Source organism: Eubalaena glacialis, chromosome 3 (genome assembly GCF_028564815.1).
Source record: "Eubalaena glacialis isolate mEubGla1 chromosome 3, mEubGla1.1.hap2.+ XY, whole genome shotgun sequence".
NCBI classification, from domain to species: Eukaryota; Metazoa; Chordata; class Mammalia; order Artiodactyla; family Balaenidae; genus Eubalaena; species Eubalaena glacialis.
The window spans coordinates 128,287,917-128,306,429 of NC_083718.1; the positions used below are offsets into that span (position 1 = coordinate 128,287,917).

Here is an 18,513-nt window from a genome sequence, read left to right on the forward strand (position 1 = left end):
TTGGCCAGCCACTGAATATGATTTTATGTACTCTTAGCAATCAGTACATTTAATCTGGATTTTCTTTTTTATTCAGGATTCAAAATGTAACCCCACAAATTTCAGATAAAGTCTAAAACAGATTTTCTGTGATTTATACACATCAGTGAGAAATATAGGATTGCATGTATATCTTTATACACACACACACACACACACACACACACACACACACACACAGGGACTCTATGTGCATACATACAAATGTCCTCCCAAATTGTTTTTTCTTTGATAGGTTTGACAACAATGTAAAATCACATATTCTAAAAGGTTTCTAATTCACATTACCATCATAACAATATAAATAATTAGTACTTATCACTAGGCTAACTTAGAAAGGATTCAAACATTCATTTTAAAACCCCTTTAAAATTTTCTTGCTTTTTATCAAGGATTCTGCAGAATTAAAAATAATGTTTACTTACTTTATTACCTTTAGCTTGCATATTTTTATGTTGATTTCAGAAAATTTCCATTTTCCATAGTCCATTTGCCTAGAGCCTTGGATGCTATTGAAATATTTTTATTTTTCACAGATATTACTTAACTTCTGGGATGTATACATATCAGTGATGAATGAGTTAAATTTTCCAATGTTTAGGTGCTGGATGAAATCTCTTTCAGTTGCTAGAAAATGGACCAGAAATTTGCACTACAAAGGTCTCTCCTTGAATTGCTCCTTTACCATTCTCTTCTCTATCAGTAAATCTTAGATGGAAAATTTCTCAACATGGGAGAAATTAGACTTTATATTTCCACTTTATATTTCCACATAAGGAAGCTGAGGGTAAAGAAGAACAGGAAATGGAACCAGAGAACATTAAGAATGCAGAGAAAAATAAGTCATGTGATTCTATCAAAATGATGATGACACTGGGAGTCATTCAATTAGGTCTCCACGTTAAGAATAATCTGGTTTTTGTTTCCCAATTTTAGAAAAAAAGAGATCAGAGACAACAATAAAAAGTGTAGAGTTGGGGTTTAGTTAAGGAAAAAAAGGGAAGGGAGGGAAGGGGAGGCCCCCCTTACCACTCCAAAGGAAACACTGCCTATTCTACACACACCTACTGTCATAGAGTGAGGGATGCAGGGCTCTGCAAAAGTCTCCATCAGAGAGCGCGACAGTGAAGTAGGAGAGCAAGGATGTTTTCCAAAGTTTCTCATTAGTGAGGGCTAAAACAAATAGAGTTGGTCCTCCATTTACCAGGAAACTAAATAAATTACATTATGTCATTCCCTGAAACACTCTGATAACCAAGCTTCATTTTTATTTAAAAGTGGAACTTCTGTATCACAACAGGGGGTAAAAACAGTCTGTACTACAATTTTGACATTTTCATCTGTTTATTTTTCTTTGAGTGGGCATTTCTATCCATCATTAGCTCACAAAAACTAGCAAACGTAGAACTGAAAATCACATAAGGAAGCAACAAAAGAATAACAACAATAATAGTTCCAACAATGGAAGTGGCACTTGGTCATTTTTATGGATGTGAATATTGAGGTATTAAAATGGCAGAAAAGAGCAGGAAAGAGGCTTTTGTCCAAGATGGACCATTTTAAAGGTAGCCTATCATGGGACTTAGCACTGGTGGAGACCTGGAAAGGGCTCCCAAGGTGAAATGCATCGTCACTTCCAGCCTCCAAAACAGGCTGTAAGTTAAGCCCAGCTTTTGTCTTTTGAATCATTGGTAAGGATGTTTTTGGTCTCTCAGCTACTCTCTCAGCAAATCAACCCTCTAATATTTAATGAGCAATGAATATATGGAGAACAAAGTAATCTTAAGATGGGGACGAGAAACTGTATTTCTTTGCTTTTATTTCTTCCTGTTGTCTCTGCTACCTCATCTTTTCCCCACCTAAATAGAGCCACGAAAAAAAAAAATCAAAAGTACTTTTGTTCACAGGATTCCTAGTTTATGGCCAGGGCCATCCTTGGGATACTTTTTGCATAATCCTGATACAATACATTGTATTTGGCGTTGAAATCAATTGGTTACTAGTCTACATAAACTCTATTCTATACAAATATTAACAAGGGGAGCAGTCTGGAATATATCGTAGCAATTAACAAATTAGAGATCATCTGCTAATATGTCAGAATGCATAGGCAATAGCCTGATGGGGTGGTCACGGGCATCACATGGGACAGCATATGTGAAAGGACTCTACATGACAAAGCACTTTGGACATCAAGGTCATTATTATTGTTGTTATTATGGTATAGCAACTGATACAGTTTGGGGAAAATAAACCCCAAAAAGGCAAAAGCTCTGGTCAGATTAAATACAAGGAATCATTTCCTCTCCATGTCTAACAGTTGGCACTTGGCAATGATAATGAAATGTGTGGAGAGACACATCTTGGGCCTATAAAATAGAAATTTGAATATACAAATATATATTATGAAGTATGGTAGGATACAAATTGATGTAAAAATATGCTTTGCTTTCCCTGTTTCATGATTTTAAAAAGCATAAAATTTTGTGTTGTTGGATGTTGAAGCAGAGTTAGTAAACCCTTTTGGTTATGTTTTAAGAATGTTTTCACAGTCTATGTTACTACAGTGTTGGTATCTTACTTGTTAAATAGCTTTCTGAAATATTTAGCACTCAACCAAAAATAACTAAACATTAATACAGATCATTCTAGTAATATGTTTAGTTATATTTTGGGGGGTAGTAAGAATGGAGTGACGAGAGTAGAAATTCAAAAAGATTTGCTAGTTAGCCCATTTTGAATGAAGTGTTTGAGATAGTCAAGTAATCCTGGTGGGTAGGATGTCCATATCTTCCTTGTGAATTAGGAAATGGCCTGAGGCTTTAGCTGTAGGAGGTACTGTAGGAAGATGGTAAGTCAGGAAGAGATTCCTTTCCTGCCCTTAGGCCAACTAGTTACTGTGGCAAGACCCTTGTACCCAGAAAGCATTTCTTGGGTCAGTGTTTGACAATCAACCATTCTTCAAGATGATGGAGCTGCTCAGATTCAACAGACAGCAGAGTCAATAACCTTGCCTCATGAGACCAAATCCCAGGGCTTGGGGAAGTTACTCACTGTCCAAGAATCCTGGGCAACTATCTTGAAGGATAATCTTCCCATTTCTTAGGTCACTCTTGTCATGTTACTGGCCTTTATTTCAATTCCAGTTAGATTATAAAGTGCAGTATGAAATGTTGAACCTTCAGAAAGAACGTAATGAGCACAACTACCCTCCACGAAATCCCAAGTTCAAATTACTGGCAGAATCACCACCCATATCTGAGAATGTACAGAAACTTGATCATCACTGTTGTTGTCTTTATCATCACCAGCATCAGCATCACTAGCATCACAGTTGCAGTATCATGGTCATGTCAAGTGGTGTGGCAAGGTCAGAAAAGCCAACATCAAGACACTGTCCAGTTTGGGTGTGTAAATATTATCCTGTGTTTCTTCGCCCATTTAGCGAACACTTTCTTTTCGGTGATAAACCTATGCCCCCCATATGGGGCGTGTTCATGAAGAAAATATTCATCACATTCATCTCTTCCTTGTTCATAGTAATGGTAGGGGACTTTTCTATACCCTTCTGTCCTAGAAAAGAAATAAAGAAAAGGAGAGAAAGACTGAGGTGAAGAATGAAGTATTCATTTACAAGACTCCATTATGTGCCCAGTAAATGCATTTACTTGCAAACCCATGCATGATTCTTATCCATGAACTCAGTTAAAAGCTATTATACATAAAAGCTTTTAGGAAGACATACCAGATCCTTAGTGCTTTAATAAATCAAATAAAATTTATATATCACACCAATTACATGCAAAAATATAGCTATCCTTTGAAGGAGGAAATGGTGTATAATGGAAACAAACTTTGGATAACCTGATTGCTCTTGCAGAGCTTGAAGAAGCTTAGTGATTTTTCAGAGTAAGATATTTGGTTCATCTGTGCTCCATTATGCTTATAGTTAGGGTAGAAATATTTGATTATGAAGATTGTGACTTAGTTACCATTTTGACAATATGATTAAAACACTCTCTGAATTATATTGTGCCAATTGTTGGTAGGGAAATATATTTCATTACCTTCATGAAGCATGGAACGTTTGTTTTAGTATCTACTTAGAAACTATCCCACCAGCAGGAATATACTGTGGATAAACATACCCATTTTAAATAAGGATCTGGCAGATTACTCACTTAGTAGTGAAATATAATTTCCAGGAATTCTCATTAAGGTATCAGCTTCTCTGAGGCTTCAGGACATTTTGTCCTTCAAGGTCAAATACAACCATTGAGTAGATAGCCATCTATCAACCATTAGAGCAGCAGAAATGACAAACCTGCTTTGCAAATTAAATAAGCACTGAACTTGTTCTGTATTTCCAAGCCACAAGTCCCTGATATGCCTCAGACTAAGGGAAAAATGTTCCTTCTGACATTTGACATTAGACTGTGGTAAATATCTTTCTTTTTTATCATCCCTAAAAGTCACAACTTGATGCACTGACAATAAAATGTCATGTCAGCAAAGAATGCTGGGAAATAATTGTTGCTTTATCTGTTTCTCAGATTTATGATATTAAAATGAATTGTGATATTTTGACAACATATCAGAATTGGAGATGCATAAAAATAATTTCCTGTGATCTTACTTGCAATAGGTGTCATTTATCATCCCGTAGACGTGAATGCCATAACAGGCATCCATGGCCAGAATGAAGGTAAACCACCCCGTGCTGAGATAAGAGCCAGACTGGACTCTGTAGGCAGAACAAAAACAAACAACGACAAACAAAACAAAACAACACAGAAGACATACACAGAGCAACAGCAAAGTGTGATGAGAAACGGGCAACATTTTATCAAAAACATAGCCCTTGTTATCAGGAAAAAACATAAGGCAGCTTGACAATCTGTCAAAGATACACACTTATTTCGAATTATCTCTGAATAATTTATAGGCATGCTCTCACTCTTAGTACCTTAGGCCTAGAAGCTATGTTGTCTGGAAGAGAAGCCAAATGGTGAATATCTGGAGTCAAATAACCCTGCTCCCTTTAGGTGAAAAATAATTTATTTGATTTCCCGTAAGACACAAATTAGTACCGTAGATCAGAGGACAAGTTTTCTAAAGTTGTTTGGAGCCCTGATGGGAGCTGAGTGATAATGGTGTTATCTTACTTACCTGGACATGTCACTTTCTCTGAGGCTTGCTAAGTGAAAATTGGATGCAGTGCAGGTGAATGACTTGGTCTGTGAAAGCATCTGAAAAGTTTTCCTTCACTGTTTTCCAGGCATCATGAGATGAGACTTTTCCTTTGTAAGACCTATCATACCAATCTCTTTAATACGCTGTTACTGAACACCACACCTACTCTGTGCCCCTCACTGTTGTAGATGCCGTGGATACAGTAATTATCACAAAAACCAAGGCTTTTGTCTTCCTGCAGGCCAGAGGATTGGATCTGGAGGTGACTATATTATAAAGGTTGATCAGGGAAGGCCTTTTTGATAACAGAAGCAAAGATCTGGGAAAAAAGGGGGTGGGAGAGGGTGAATGGGAGGAAACCGTGTAAGCCATACTGGAAAGGCAGCCTCACGTGGGTAGCCTTTCAACCCCCTCTTGGTCACGTAAGAATGGGCCTTGGGCCTGGAACACTTCCTTACCAAGGAGTTCTCACAGCCTGTGCTGGACTTATCACCTTGTGTGTGAATATCTTTCTCTGTTTCACACTCAAGGTGTACGCGTTTGCTTAAGTGTCATATGGCACATGGCTAACCTCACTGCTATATCCACCTCCTTTAAAAAGGGGATGGGGTCTTTTGTTCTGTGGCACAAGAGGGTTGCATGTAGGTCAAGAGCCTGTGTCAGCTGCTGGGAGGGACCTGCTGGTTGTGGGGGACCGATGCCCACTATTAGAGCTGACCTTGCTCTATCTCTTCTCTGTGTGAGGATAGCATTTTTCCATCCAGTGCTTGACTGTGTTGTGTTTTCTTTTGTGACTCCAAAACCAAGATACAGTGGGCAGAAGTGTTTGGACTTCTACTCCTGGTGATAAGCGACAGATGCCCCTTGCTCAACAGACCGTATGAGAGAAGAGTGTCCCAGGAAGTGTTCCATCTCACAAATATGAGGAAGTGTGCTTGGTATGTTTAAGGAAGAGGCGGGAAGTACAGTAACTGAAGGGGGAGAGTAATTAGATAAGTGCTGATTGGAGGATTCTGTCAAGTTCCAGATGGTTCAAGGGAATATTTGATCTCCATATTTGTCTTTAGCCAAGACAACCCAATCCATCCAAAACAGATGACTGCCTATCTGCTTAAAACTTTCCCCGTAGGGGCATCTGGGTCACCCAGGTTGTTTGGCAACTGTGTAGCACCACCGTCTTAAAAAGACTATGTTTCCTATCTTCCATCTAGATGTCTTGGTAAACTAGAACATGGCCGGCTCTTCTCCTCCAAACCAACACTTCACCACTGGTACAGCACTCCGGCCAGTTGTTGTTCCCACTGATGTCCAATATCCTTGCTGCAGTTCTCCAGGACCAAGCCATCAGTGTGCTACAATTAGGACCCTGAATCCTTTGATTCCTTTTTTTTAAACAGGCACCACGTGGTATCAAATCACTTAAAACAGGCAAGCATTTCAGACTCACAGTGGGGTTTGATAACTGGATTTTTAACCTTTATTTTCATCGACTTTGGTTGATTTGGAAGGAGAAACAGACCCAGAGCATTTATATCCACCCCCTCTGCCTATTTGTCACTGAGTCTGAAATGCCCCTATGTAAATTGACTTCCTTGGTATCTCCTGGTGTGTCTTCTAAATGGAAAACATTCCAGAAACAGGATCACATTAAGTTACACGCACTTTCCTCTGTGATAGGAACACTAGCAGCAGCATGGGTTAGGAGCGGGTGCCAAATGGGTGGGAAGACATACCACAGGGAGGGGAAGACACAAAAGAGCAACTTGGCTTAGAATAGAATGGAACCTGCAGTCAATCCTGCGTTCTGGGGTCTGAGGAGGAGCAGCAAGGATGGGAACTGCTTAAAGCACCATCTGCTTAAAAAGTCGTTTGAAAATTGGGAGATCAGAAGAACAGAGTCTTGACTAAAAGCTCCCAAATCGAAACTAGAAATTTTATCTATGTACTGATTTTTTTCCAGTTATTATTCCTGCTGAACTGTATTTTTCCCCCTCTTCTTGCCTTTTCCTTCTACTTTTTCTACCTTCCAATCCTCTCTATCCTTCTTCATTACTAGGCTGACCAAGCACTAGTAGAGATCACTAAAAATTACAGCATCTATTTGCACATGATGAGAAAAGACAGGTCTCACTTATTCACCCGTTTATTCATTTTTTTCAACAAACATTCATTGTGATCCTATTATATGCCACTGACTCTGCTAGGAGCTGGTGATGAATATGGGATATTTTCTTAAAGAGCACACGGTCTAGTGGAGGGAGGCACACATGTTAACACAATTAGTCACAATCAGTGTAAGAAAGTGGAGTTTCAGAGTCAGTACCAAGTGCAGTACAGAACGGAAGCGAGGATGTCTGGTTCCCCATTCCAGCTGTGCCACTACTCAAATGTCAAGCTTTGGACAACTTATTTGGCCTCTTTGGGTCATCTTTGTTTCCTTGTCTCTAAAGTGAGATAGTTCAACTAGTCTTATCTAAGGTTTCTTCTAATTTTAAAATCAACTGATTCTGCAATCATCACCTTCAGTGGTCAATCTGTTTTATTCTTTAGCCATCCGGCAGTTCCATGTTCCATGTGTGTTGGATGGGTAATTAACAAGCATATTAGTTGATCAGGTCACATGTAATGCACACTTGTGTGATGGGCATGCCACTAAATGCCTGGGGTGTATATAGAAAGGGTGTACAGTTTTACCTGGCAATGGTAGTGGCTACAGTCACTAAATTTTGTAGGGAGAAGCTCCATGTTTTCCTCTTTCACACGATTGCTCATGGAAGGTGCTGGAATGGCTAAGACCAAAGGCACAGCCATAGCATTGAGGGTAAAGCTTAATTTGAGTGAGAAAAAAATCTAAATTAGGGCAAATTGTTTTTCTTTTTATGCGTTTTTCCAGGAGCCAGTCCCTCCACGGAGTTGCTGTCAAGGACCAAAATAATATTAGAGCCCCGGAATAAAGGGGGGATCGTTTGTGTGACATACGGACCCCTCCTCTGCAAAATAAGCTCCCCTGGCTCACTCTGGTCCAGCCCAGATAGTCATGTCTGAGAGTTCAACAGCCAAGCTTTCAGAATAGAACCCCATAGGGTACAACTGTCAAAGTGATTTCTCTACATATTTATCTTCTCTTTACCACAGGAAAAGAGGGTCAGGAATTTCAGGGTTTGGCAGATATCTGGTCAAAGATCTTTCCATCTCACCACCTAATAAGGAAATTTTTACATTTCTGATATTGATTACTTTTAAGCCTAACCTAATTTATTTCGTTTCTGGATAGACATCATAATAATTAGCTCAAAAGCTCTTCAAGCAAGCTGTGTTGCATTTGATTCAGACTGGGAGGTTCATACTGCCCAAGTGCCCTGTCCTACAAACAGCACTTAATTAGACAGTTGCATTTTTTTTCCCTGGTGCCTCTGATATATTTGGGATGTGATATCATGCGAGGTTTCCTACCGATAATACTTGCTGGGGCTAGCAAAGTGGTTTCTTCTCAAAATACTCGGAGCTAATGTCCATATAACGATACTTGCAGTGGAATAATGGCAGCTGTTGGATCAATACAGGAATTCTTCTGAATAAATGCCCTGATGATCTGGGTCCCTAAGGGAATTCACTGGCTTGGATAGCACTGTATCTGGGAATTCTTGTAGCTGCACCATTTCTAAACTCTCCTGCTGTGTGGGTGTACTAGAAAGGAGGAAGTATAAATTATACACCCTAGTAGACCTTTGGAGGTTCAATAAAAACAATAACAAAAAGACTTGAGCTGATGTACATGAAGTTGTTTATGCTTTTCAGCTTAGAGAGACCTAGTGATAACCATCAGATGCCTTAAAGAATTCTAAGAATTCTATTCTCTGGGACCAAATATTGTCTTGTAATTTGTCACTCATGCACGCAACACTATGTACCAGCTGGCCGTCAGCCATGGCACTTTTTATACCTTCCACATTTGGGGATCGATAAAAACAATTATTGTCATCTACAAATAAACAATCAAGATTCCCATAGGGATGATAAGAGAATTTAAGCCCCTCATTCAGTACAATAGGAAAGCTTAAATTACTGCAGCAGAATAATGAGCCATGCAGGGAGAAACAGAGGCAGGAGTGTTAAAAGGAAGCGATCAATCATTTGTTTCCACCGGCCAGCTGTGCATCCCACTGCCCCTTGGTAATCAAGATAGTTACCACTTGGAAACTACTTAAATGTACTTGCTCATCTCTTGGGAAAATGATGTTGTCAACACCTTGATGTAGCCCATGCTTGAAGGCATATCATTTAAAATATGATCTTTCATCTAGTTTATTACCAATAAAATATAAGCTACCATGCCCCTTGATGTTTACCCCTGTTCCTTGATGTCTAAAGGCCATCACGTGGCCACAGGGATTCGTTGTCTGTCATGCTGGCCTTATTTTTACCAGTCTCAATATTTGTGGCTGTCAGCATCCTTCATTCACCTGCACGCTTGCTTCTGAGCATGCTCCCCTCACCTTCTCCTTTCTGGAAACATATTAGGAAGCATTTTTTTCCTATTGCCTGGCAAGCTGAAACTTTCTAGTGAGTGACATTTCCCTGTGGGATAATTTCAGGGGAGGAACTGAGGAAACAGAAATGGTTACTTTTCAAAAGAAAACTGAATTACACTGAATTTATTATCTACTCACAGGTTGCTCTAATTATTGAGCACCATTAGCTCAATGACTTGGGTTCTGAACTCAAGAAGCTTACACTTTGATGGGCAAAATAATAGCACTTTCTCTATATTACGATTTTTTAATCTCGGCCTATTTTAAATGAGACAATTCTCTGTTGTGGGGTATGTCCTGTGTAATAAGTTCTCTTTCACATGTCACCAGATTCCTCTCTGTTCCAAGCTCCCCTGAGCCCAAAGAGAGCGGTAGACTTCTTGACTCCCTGGTGTATAGTCTTTGGCTCAGGGGGGTTTGCCAGCGGGATGTCTCTGACCCCAAATCCAGGCTCTCCAGGCTCTCCTCATCTACAGTTCCCACTCTGGCTTCTCACTGTCCCACTGGCTTTCCTCACCAGCCAAGCGTCTTACTTCCTTCTCCTTCTTGACAAGTCTATCTGAAGCCATTCATGTTTGGTCAATACTGAATTATTATCTTACCTTTCAACACAGCCCTAGGAATCAGCAAATTCACTTGGCCTGAACCCAAAGGGCAGGTCGTAGCCTGCAATGGGGGATGTACAATGAGGAAGGGAAACAAGTGTCAAGGAACAAGGATGAGGAGTCCAGTTGCCTCCATCTCTGTGCCTGCCTCTTCTTCATGGAATGGTTCCTTTGGGGGCCTTTGGTCCTACTGTTTCTAATTCATTTCTTCCATGAGCCAATGCAAACAAGGCCTGGGGCATTCCAAGCAAAAATTTCAAAAACATAATAATCATTTATTACAGCCCAGAGAAGATCCAGACCCTCCCAACAATGGAGGTTTATTGGACAGCACAATATTGGAAGCAGTTTCTGAAATCTGCTGTACTCAGGAGCAAAAAGAAAATTTTATAAAAGAATTAATCAACATTTCATGTCTTGTTTTAACACTATTGGATCTCAGTTCTCTCATCAATATACTACACTGGCAGAATAAATAAAAATAGAAAGTAAGTTTCCATATACCTTCCTAGGGAGACGGAATACCTGACAGAATACAGATTATTCAATTAAAAACATTCTTCCCCCATTTTTTTTCAAAAGCACATGGATAATGAAAGAATACATTTAAACAAAGAGACTGGCCAAGAAAAACTGCTGGTGATTATCAGTAGCACCTTGGGATTCAATCTAATATTGTGAACCAGTCTAATGAAAGCAGAGCTCAAAGTGTGGAAGCAATTTCAGCTGTCCCCAAATCATATATTTTTGTATGTCATTCGACAGTCGGGAGCTATGGTAATACTCTGGAGTTTGCCCATTGTATTAACACTGTATATTTGTACTATCTGTCAATGGGACATGCCCAGCAAATCTTTAGGCAGCAACAACTTTCTGCAAATCAGGTGGCAGAACTCCCCATCTTGGCTTGAATCATTTGCAAATGGACATAAACTTTTCAAATGGATAAAAACATCATACTGTGGATGATTCCTAAGAGAATGCACCAAATGAAAGGAATCTAGGCCTGGAAAATAATGAAAAATGGACCACGGGTAAATGGAGAAAGCCATAAATCTTAGAGGACTGTACTACCATCCCAATCCGCTAATGCAAAATGCCTGTGCTAATCAGTAGGCACTTGGACTGTAAATATAACAAATAATTTTCTTGCCATAGAATCAACAGGACTCTATGACTAGTGATGAATGCAATGAAATTGTACAAAAGGAGCATAATACGAAATGACTGTGTTCTTTTCAAAATGTGCATTTAAAAGTAAAATGGTATAGCTCCCAAAGATATGATTTATGACTGCTGTAGAAATAGCAGATACCACTCACAAAGATTACTTTTTTCATTCATCTCAGAAATTAAAAGGTTATTTTGCTCTTACCCTTGGGCTTTAAAGCCCTCTCAACTGGAAAAGTTGATTTCTGGGATTTCATTCAATTTCTTAAATGAACAATGGAACCTCAGGAATGGCAAGGATGGATAGTGGAGATCTCTTTGGGCAACTTCATTAAGGCAGGACTGGTTCCATAACCATTGGCTGAATTGTATCCCCTCCAAATTCATATGTTTAAGCCCTAACCCCCCATTGTGATGGTGTATCGAGATGGGGCCTTTGGGAGGTAATTAGTCATGAAGGTAGGGCCCTACTAATGGGATTACTGCCCTTATGTGAAGAGAAAGAGACACCAGAGCTCTCTCCTTTCATGCTATATGAGGACATAGCTAGAAGGCTACAAGCCAGGAGAGTTCTCATCAGGAACTGACGATGTTGGCATCTTGATCTTGGACCACCAACTTCCAAAACTATCTGAAAATGAATTTCTGTTGTTTAAGCCACCCAGTATATAGTATTTTGTTACAGCAGCCCAAGCAGACTAAGGCAATGGGTATTTCTCAGGGCCCTCCCCTGACAAACCTGACCTCCCACTGTATTTTCCAGAACTTCTCTTCCTGAACTCCCATGTCTAGTCACATGGGTCCATTTATGACTCCTTAGCACATCTTGTATGTGTCAGCCTCTGTCTTTTTTTCTCTTGACTTGTGTACATGCTCCTTCTTCTTGAAATGCTCTCCCCATGACTTCTCCTGTTTCTAATCTTACAAAGCTTTGATTCTTATAAAGCTTTGATTCTAATCTTATAAAGCTTTGATTCCCTCGTCCTTTCAAGAAAGATTCGTTGAGTGCACTGTAGGTGTGAGGCACTGCGCCAGGCACTGGAAAGACCAAGTTGCCCCTGATGTCAAATCAGGGTCAAGGCAGGGAGACAGACTCGATGACTATTTTCAAAAATAGGGTTATCAAGGGGGTAATCCCCCTGTGAGTGTTATGACAGTACTGAGGGAAGAGCAACAGACACCGCTGGAGGGAATTGGGGAAGGTAGGAGTTGAGAGCTGAGCTGCAGATTAAGGCTAAGGAAGAACACCAGGCAGAAAAAGGAGAAGGAGGAGAGCCTTTCAGGCAGAGGGAATGGGCTGTGAGGTTGCACTCGAGGTATGAGAGTAACGGGCATACAGGGCAGTTCTGGTCTGTCCTCTAATCTGGAAGAAACCTCAAAGCATCATCAGTGCTTAATTTCCATAATAAATTATTGGTTAGAGACAGGATGCATAAGTAACACTGACTTATTTTTTTTCCTTACATTATGTTTTGAAATATTAGAGATATTTCAAAACTAGCTATACAGAACATAGGTTCTGTATAGCTAGTTTTTTCAGCTGAAGGAAATTTATGGATCTGGAGAAAAGTATCTAGGGGAAAATTGGCAGAATTATATTTTTTCTTCCTCGTTAAATTCTTCATTAATTCAGAACTGAGAAAAGTGCTAACAATATATGACTAAGAATAAAAACAATTAAAAAATGTGTGAGGCTATTGGAGGTACCCAGTGGTGTTCATCTGGGTTATAAACTAAGTTACAAGGCAGGAGCAAACTCATCTAATGTCCACATAGTCTCCAAGCAGACTTCCTCAATACACACCTGAAGGCTCACAACCTGTTCCACTTAAAAGGGAAACAGTTTTTACAAAAACATTTCATTTACTGAGTTTGTTTTTTTTGTTTTGTTTTGTTTTTTTAATTGGAAATGAAAATGCATATCACTGCTGCTTTAAGGACATGAACCCTTTGAAATACCATTCTGGTCTAGAAATGCTGAGCTAAATGACTTCCATAGTAACATCTCCTTTACCCAGTGAAGCTTCTGGGAGAAGGGATTACACTATGTACACTAACACCTAATCTCCACTCTGAGTAACTGTTGCCTTCCCTGGATCTCCGGTTTTCCTAAATGGCCCATAATGTTGAGGACGTGAGGTATTATGGATAGTCTGTGTGGGTTCTAGTTTCAGACCATTCAAGCTACCATAGAGGCCCTTGTCTCAACAACAATAGATTTTCTGTCAACTTTCCTGTGATAGATTGTATTGATCGTCCCCTCCTTGAACATGGCTTGCTCATGCGTCAGTAACTTTCCTGCCTTACGACTTTAGGCTTGGCCAAATGACTTACTTTGACCCATGGACCATAAGTAGAAGTGAACATTGAGACGGTTCTCAGTGGAGATTTTAAGAAGTGTCACATGGTTCCCATTTCTTACACGTCTTCCCTCCATCATGAGAACAACACATCCCAGGTAGAGGGTGCTCCTTCAGCCTGGGTCCCGTGATGCAGATACGAGCCCAAAACTAGAGCCAAGTTCAGCTAAGCCTAGCAGAGCTATAGCTCATCACAGACCTGTGAATAGTAAATAAATGTTCTTGTAAGCCACTGAGTTTTAGGGTTATTTGATACACAGCAAAAAGCTAAGTAAATTTTTTTTTGATAAATAATAACTGCTATTATTTATGGAGCATTTGTATGTACTAGGCATTGTACCAAGAGCTGTACATAGGTCATTTTATTTAATTCTCACAACAACCCCATCCTATAGGGAGTATTAATATCTCCACTATACAAATGAAGGTTTGGGGAGATATAAAGTACTTGCCCAAAGACAGTCATATCAGAGAACTCAGGTTCTTAACTAAGTTCTTTCTTGGTTACCATCATTCTCAGTATTGCCTGAGGAGGTATCACATGTCTGATAGAGCAGTCATCAAAAGACCTCAATGCTTCTGGTTCTACTGTTAACTCTCTAGGCAATCTTGAACATGTTGCTTCTTCTAGGGCCACATTTTCTTTTTTTTTTTGGTGGCGGAATAAGAGGATTGACCTAGATAGGCTTAAGGTCTTTCATCACTAAAGTTCTGTAATTGTAGTTATAGTAACATAATCCATGTTAGAGAGATTATAAATGTCTAGCTGTATTTTTGGCACAGAGTTATTATCACCACTTTATAGATTTGTGTTTATAGCCTTACCATTCAAAACACTTTTTAGAATTTCAGCCATGGTCATGTTCAAACAATAGCTTTAGGCCACTGATGTAGATATGTACATCAACTTTAAAAAGAAATAAAGGGTATATATGTCAATCCCAATCTCCCAATCCATCCCAACCCCCTTCCCCCCTTGATATCCACACGTTTGTACTCTATGTCTGTGTCTCTATTTCTGCTTTGCAAATAAGTTCATCTATACCATTTTTCTAGATTCCACATATACGTGTTAATATACAATATTTGTTTTTCTCTTTCTGACTTCACTCTGTATGACAGTTTCTATATATACACTACTATGTGTAAAATAGATAGCTAATGAGAACACCCTGTGGAGCACAGGGAACTCTACTTAATGCTCTGTGGTGACCTAAATGAGAAGGAAATCCAAAGAAGAGGGGCTATACGTATACGTGTGGCTGATTCACTTTGCTGTACAACAGAAACTAACACAACATTGTAAAGCAACTATACTCTAATAAAAAAAAAAGAAACAAAAGAAAGGAGGAAAGGACGAAGGGAAGGAGGGAGGGAGGGTGGGAGGAAGGGGTAAGTCCTGAAAATATAGATGAAGTTCCTAGATTTACTTCATTCCCCAGGCATGGCTTCCTTTCAGCCCTTAGGTTCTGCAACCTTTTAATAAATTCTCCTCTTCGGCTTGTGTCAGCTGAAGGAAGCATCTGTTCCTTGCAACCAAAGATTTGAAGTAGGCTTGGTTGACCTCCAAGATCCTTTCTAACATAATGTGTCTATTTAATACTCTAGGTATAATTAGGGGCTTTGCTTCTACTGAATCCTTAATTCTTATGAACAATCACTATCTGATCTGATCCAAGTTCTATACTTAGGCTTAAATAAGTTGCTTCTTTCTAACTTACCCTTCAACTTATCTTGAAATCATGCCCTTCCTAAATTGATGTGGCCTTCAGTATTCTGAATGCTAATCACCTGTCTCTACCTAAGGCATAGGTGCCTGTTCCCTGCTAACCTGATAAAGGTAATTAAAGGAAGGTTTTGGCTTTCTCTCCTAGTTCTCTTATCAGCAATTCCCTCTGCATATACTTTCCTTAAGACTAAGGAGAAAAAAAAAAAAAGGAAAGATTGTAATCAGGTAGGAGAATATCTAAATAGATAAAAGACTTTTTCCTGCTACTTTAAGTTTTTAGAAGAGAAAAGAAAGGACTCACTTTCCCTTAGCTTTTTGACCTAACTGGAAATTGAGTTAAACCAAGCTTTTCCTTTAGAAATAGTTCTAGCACAGAATCAGACTCAAACTTGCTTCTGACAAAAATGCTTTCTGAGCCCTTGTTGACATACAGCATTATATTAGTTTCAGGTGTACAGCATAATGCTTGACATTTGTATGTATATATTTCGAAATGATCACCACAATAAGTCTAGTTATCATTCGTCACCACACATAGTTTCAGAATTTAAAAAATAATTTTTAAACAACTGAAAAGGATTAAGACAGGATTTAACAAGGATTTAAGACAGAGACTTGAGGTGGTTTCACCCCATTGAAGGAGAATTGGGTATCCATTGTGATGCTAAGGTCTCCAGTATCACTGGGATAATCATTAAACCAGCTTCATCCAGAGCCAAGCAACCAGCTACACATAAAACTGAAATTTAAAAAATACAAAGCAGCACTGACCTTCTTCTAATTAAGAAAGACCAATTTTGCTGCCACTTCCTGCCTATCTGAATCTATTATCGCTATTCTGAGTTACATGGCTCAATAAATCCTGAAATAAATTATTTTGAGGGGAATATTTATTTTCAATAGGAAGAGCTAAGCTGTACCCCCATCATCCCCATCTACTAAAGTTGTTTTTATTTGGCTCACTAAAGATAATTCAATTAGAAGGATAATAATTCAATTAGAAGGATAATTCAATTAGAAAAGGTCAGAAGTAACAACTGACATATGGGTCTTCAGGGACTGAGAATTTTAGTCTCCAACTTAGAGAAGGAGGTTTTATTTGTCATTTTTCCAATAGGCTGAGATTCATTGACTACCTTATACACAATACCTTTGCCAAATTATAGGCTATCATCAATGTGTCAAACAGACACTTATTTAGTTCTTCTACTCCAGTACCAGCGGATTCCTAAGAGGGGCATCTGTCTGCTCCAGAACACCCGAATTCAGGTGACTTAGTGATGAAATCTTCCTTGAAACAGTCAAAGCTAATGGAGTCTCACCTATTAAACAAGCTGATTGTCCACTAAGGTAGAATGTTATTCCAATTTAGTTCTGCCCAGGAATTTTAGTCCTAAGAAATCTATTGTTCTCTCTGTTCTTGAGATGGGATAGGGTTTGAAAGCTATCCAGATTTTCCAGTTGAGCTAGATTCCTTGCCTAGTGAAGCGAAGAATTTCTTTCATGGAGGTATGTCTTCCCATAGCGTTGATACACAGGTTGGCTAGCAATCTGGGGAAAGGACCTGTGTGTTTGTTGCTTACAGTAAATCTGTACCTGCGAAGTCCTTCTGTGCACACCCTCCCCATACCAAAACTTCTCCTGTACTAGGTCCTTTTATCTAAGGACGATCTTTCTGATCAGAGAAAAGGTAACGGCAATAATTCCATTCTTCCAATCAGAAGAGATAACTTTCATGTGACTCTGGAATTCTTCTAGCCCAGTAATTATTTTTCTTATTGAAGTATAGTTGATATACAATATTGTGTTAGTTTCAGGTGTACAGCATAGTGATTCAGTATTTTTGCAAATTATATATATTCCATTATACAATGATTATTACAAGGTGATTACAAGATAATGGGTATAATCCCCTGTGCAATAGAGTATATCATTGTTGCTTATTTATTTTATATACAGTAGTTTGTATCTGTTAATCCCTTACCCCTAATTTGCCCCTCCCCCCCTTCCCTCTCCCCTTTGGTAATTAAAAATTTGTTTTCTATGTCTGTGAGTCAGTTTCTGTTTTGTATATACATTAAGCCCAGTAATATTGTTGATCCAGAGTAGACAAAATTTCATAAAGTGGGAACTAGAACACAGAGCAAAAGCAATATATCTTAGAAGATGCCAGGAGAAATGCAGAATAGACTTAGAAAATTCCTCTTATTTGAGAGCATCTGACTGAAACGTGAGAATGTTGTTATCTCCACAGATTTTCCTACATTGCAACAGTCACAAAATGTCAGAAATCTCCACACCTAGCTATAAAAATGAGAAGGACACAGGAGAACAGTTGAGAAGATCCTCTGCCTTGCATATCTGCTTTCACCAGCTGGTGATAACAGTTTATGCCCATGTTTCTGACTAAAGGGGCTGCAAAGGAGTGACGAGAAGAGCTACTGAACTCTGAAGGCTGTTGAACAGCAGCAGCAGATGAACAGAATTGCTCCTGGTTTTGGAGCCCACGGATTGGCTTCCCTTCATTCCTCCTCTCTTCCCCTTACCTCTGCTTAGTCTTAAGTGTCCATAATCATGCCAAGAGGATGAAAAGAAATACATAGTTGTTTTTTTGTAGAGGGGAAATATGAGGCATGAAATTTTGTGAAAGCTTCACCCCAAAATAAGAAAGTAGGTTGAAGGAAGCTGCCTTCTTCCTTATGAACCAGTTAAAGGGAACTGGTGAGTGATGCCGACCAGCTCCCTCCTCCATCTTTGCAACCACAATCCCTGTGCTCCTAGGCTGAATATTCTAGACCCTTCCACCATTTTTCCACTCTGGAAAAACTCTTTACTGTCATCAGAGGCCCAAATCTCTGATGTGATGATTGTGATTCCACAATCCT

General features: G+C 39.3%; 1 protein-coding gene across 2 annotated transcripts in view; it reads right to left on the reverse strand.

The window, feature by feature from the left end:
* Positions 1–1,334: 1,334 nt before the first annotated feature.
* ST6GALNAC3 (ST6 N-acetylgalactosaminide alpha-2,6-sialyltransferase 3) overlaps positions 1,335–18,513 on the reverse strand; it is a 544,206-nt gene continuing 527,027 nt past the window's right edge. The window contains exons 4-5 of one of the 2 annotated variants that reach the window (XM_061184012.1): positions 4,676–4,783; positions 1,337–3,612 (exon numbers count right to left, since the gene is read on the reverse strand). In XM_061184012.1, the coding sequence (XP_061039995.1) occupies positions 3,426–3,612; positions 4,676–4,783 (295 nt within the window). In that variant the 3' untranslated portion in view covers positions 1,337–3,425. Of the gene's footprint in view, positions 3,613–4,675; positions 4,784–18,513 lie in introns of both variants that reach the window. The other variant, XM_061184013.1, reaches the window with a different exon arrangement.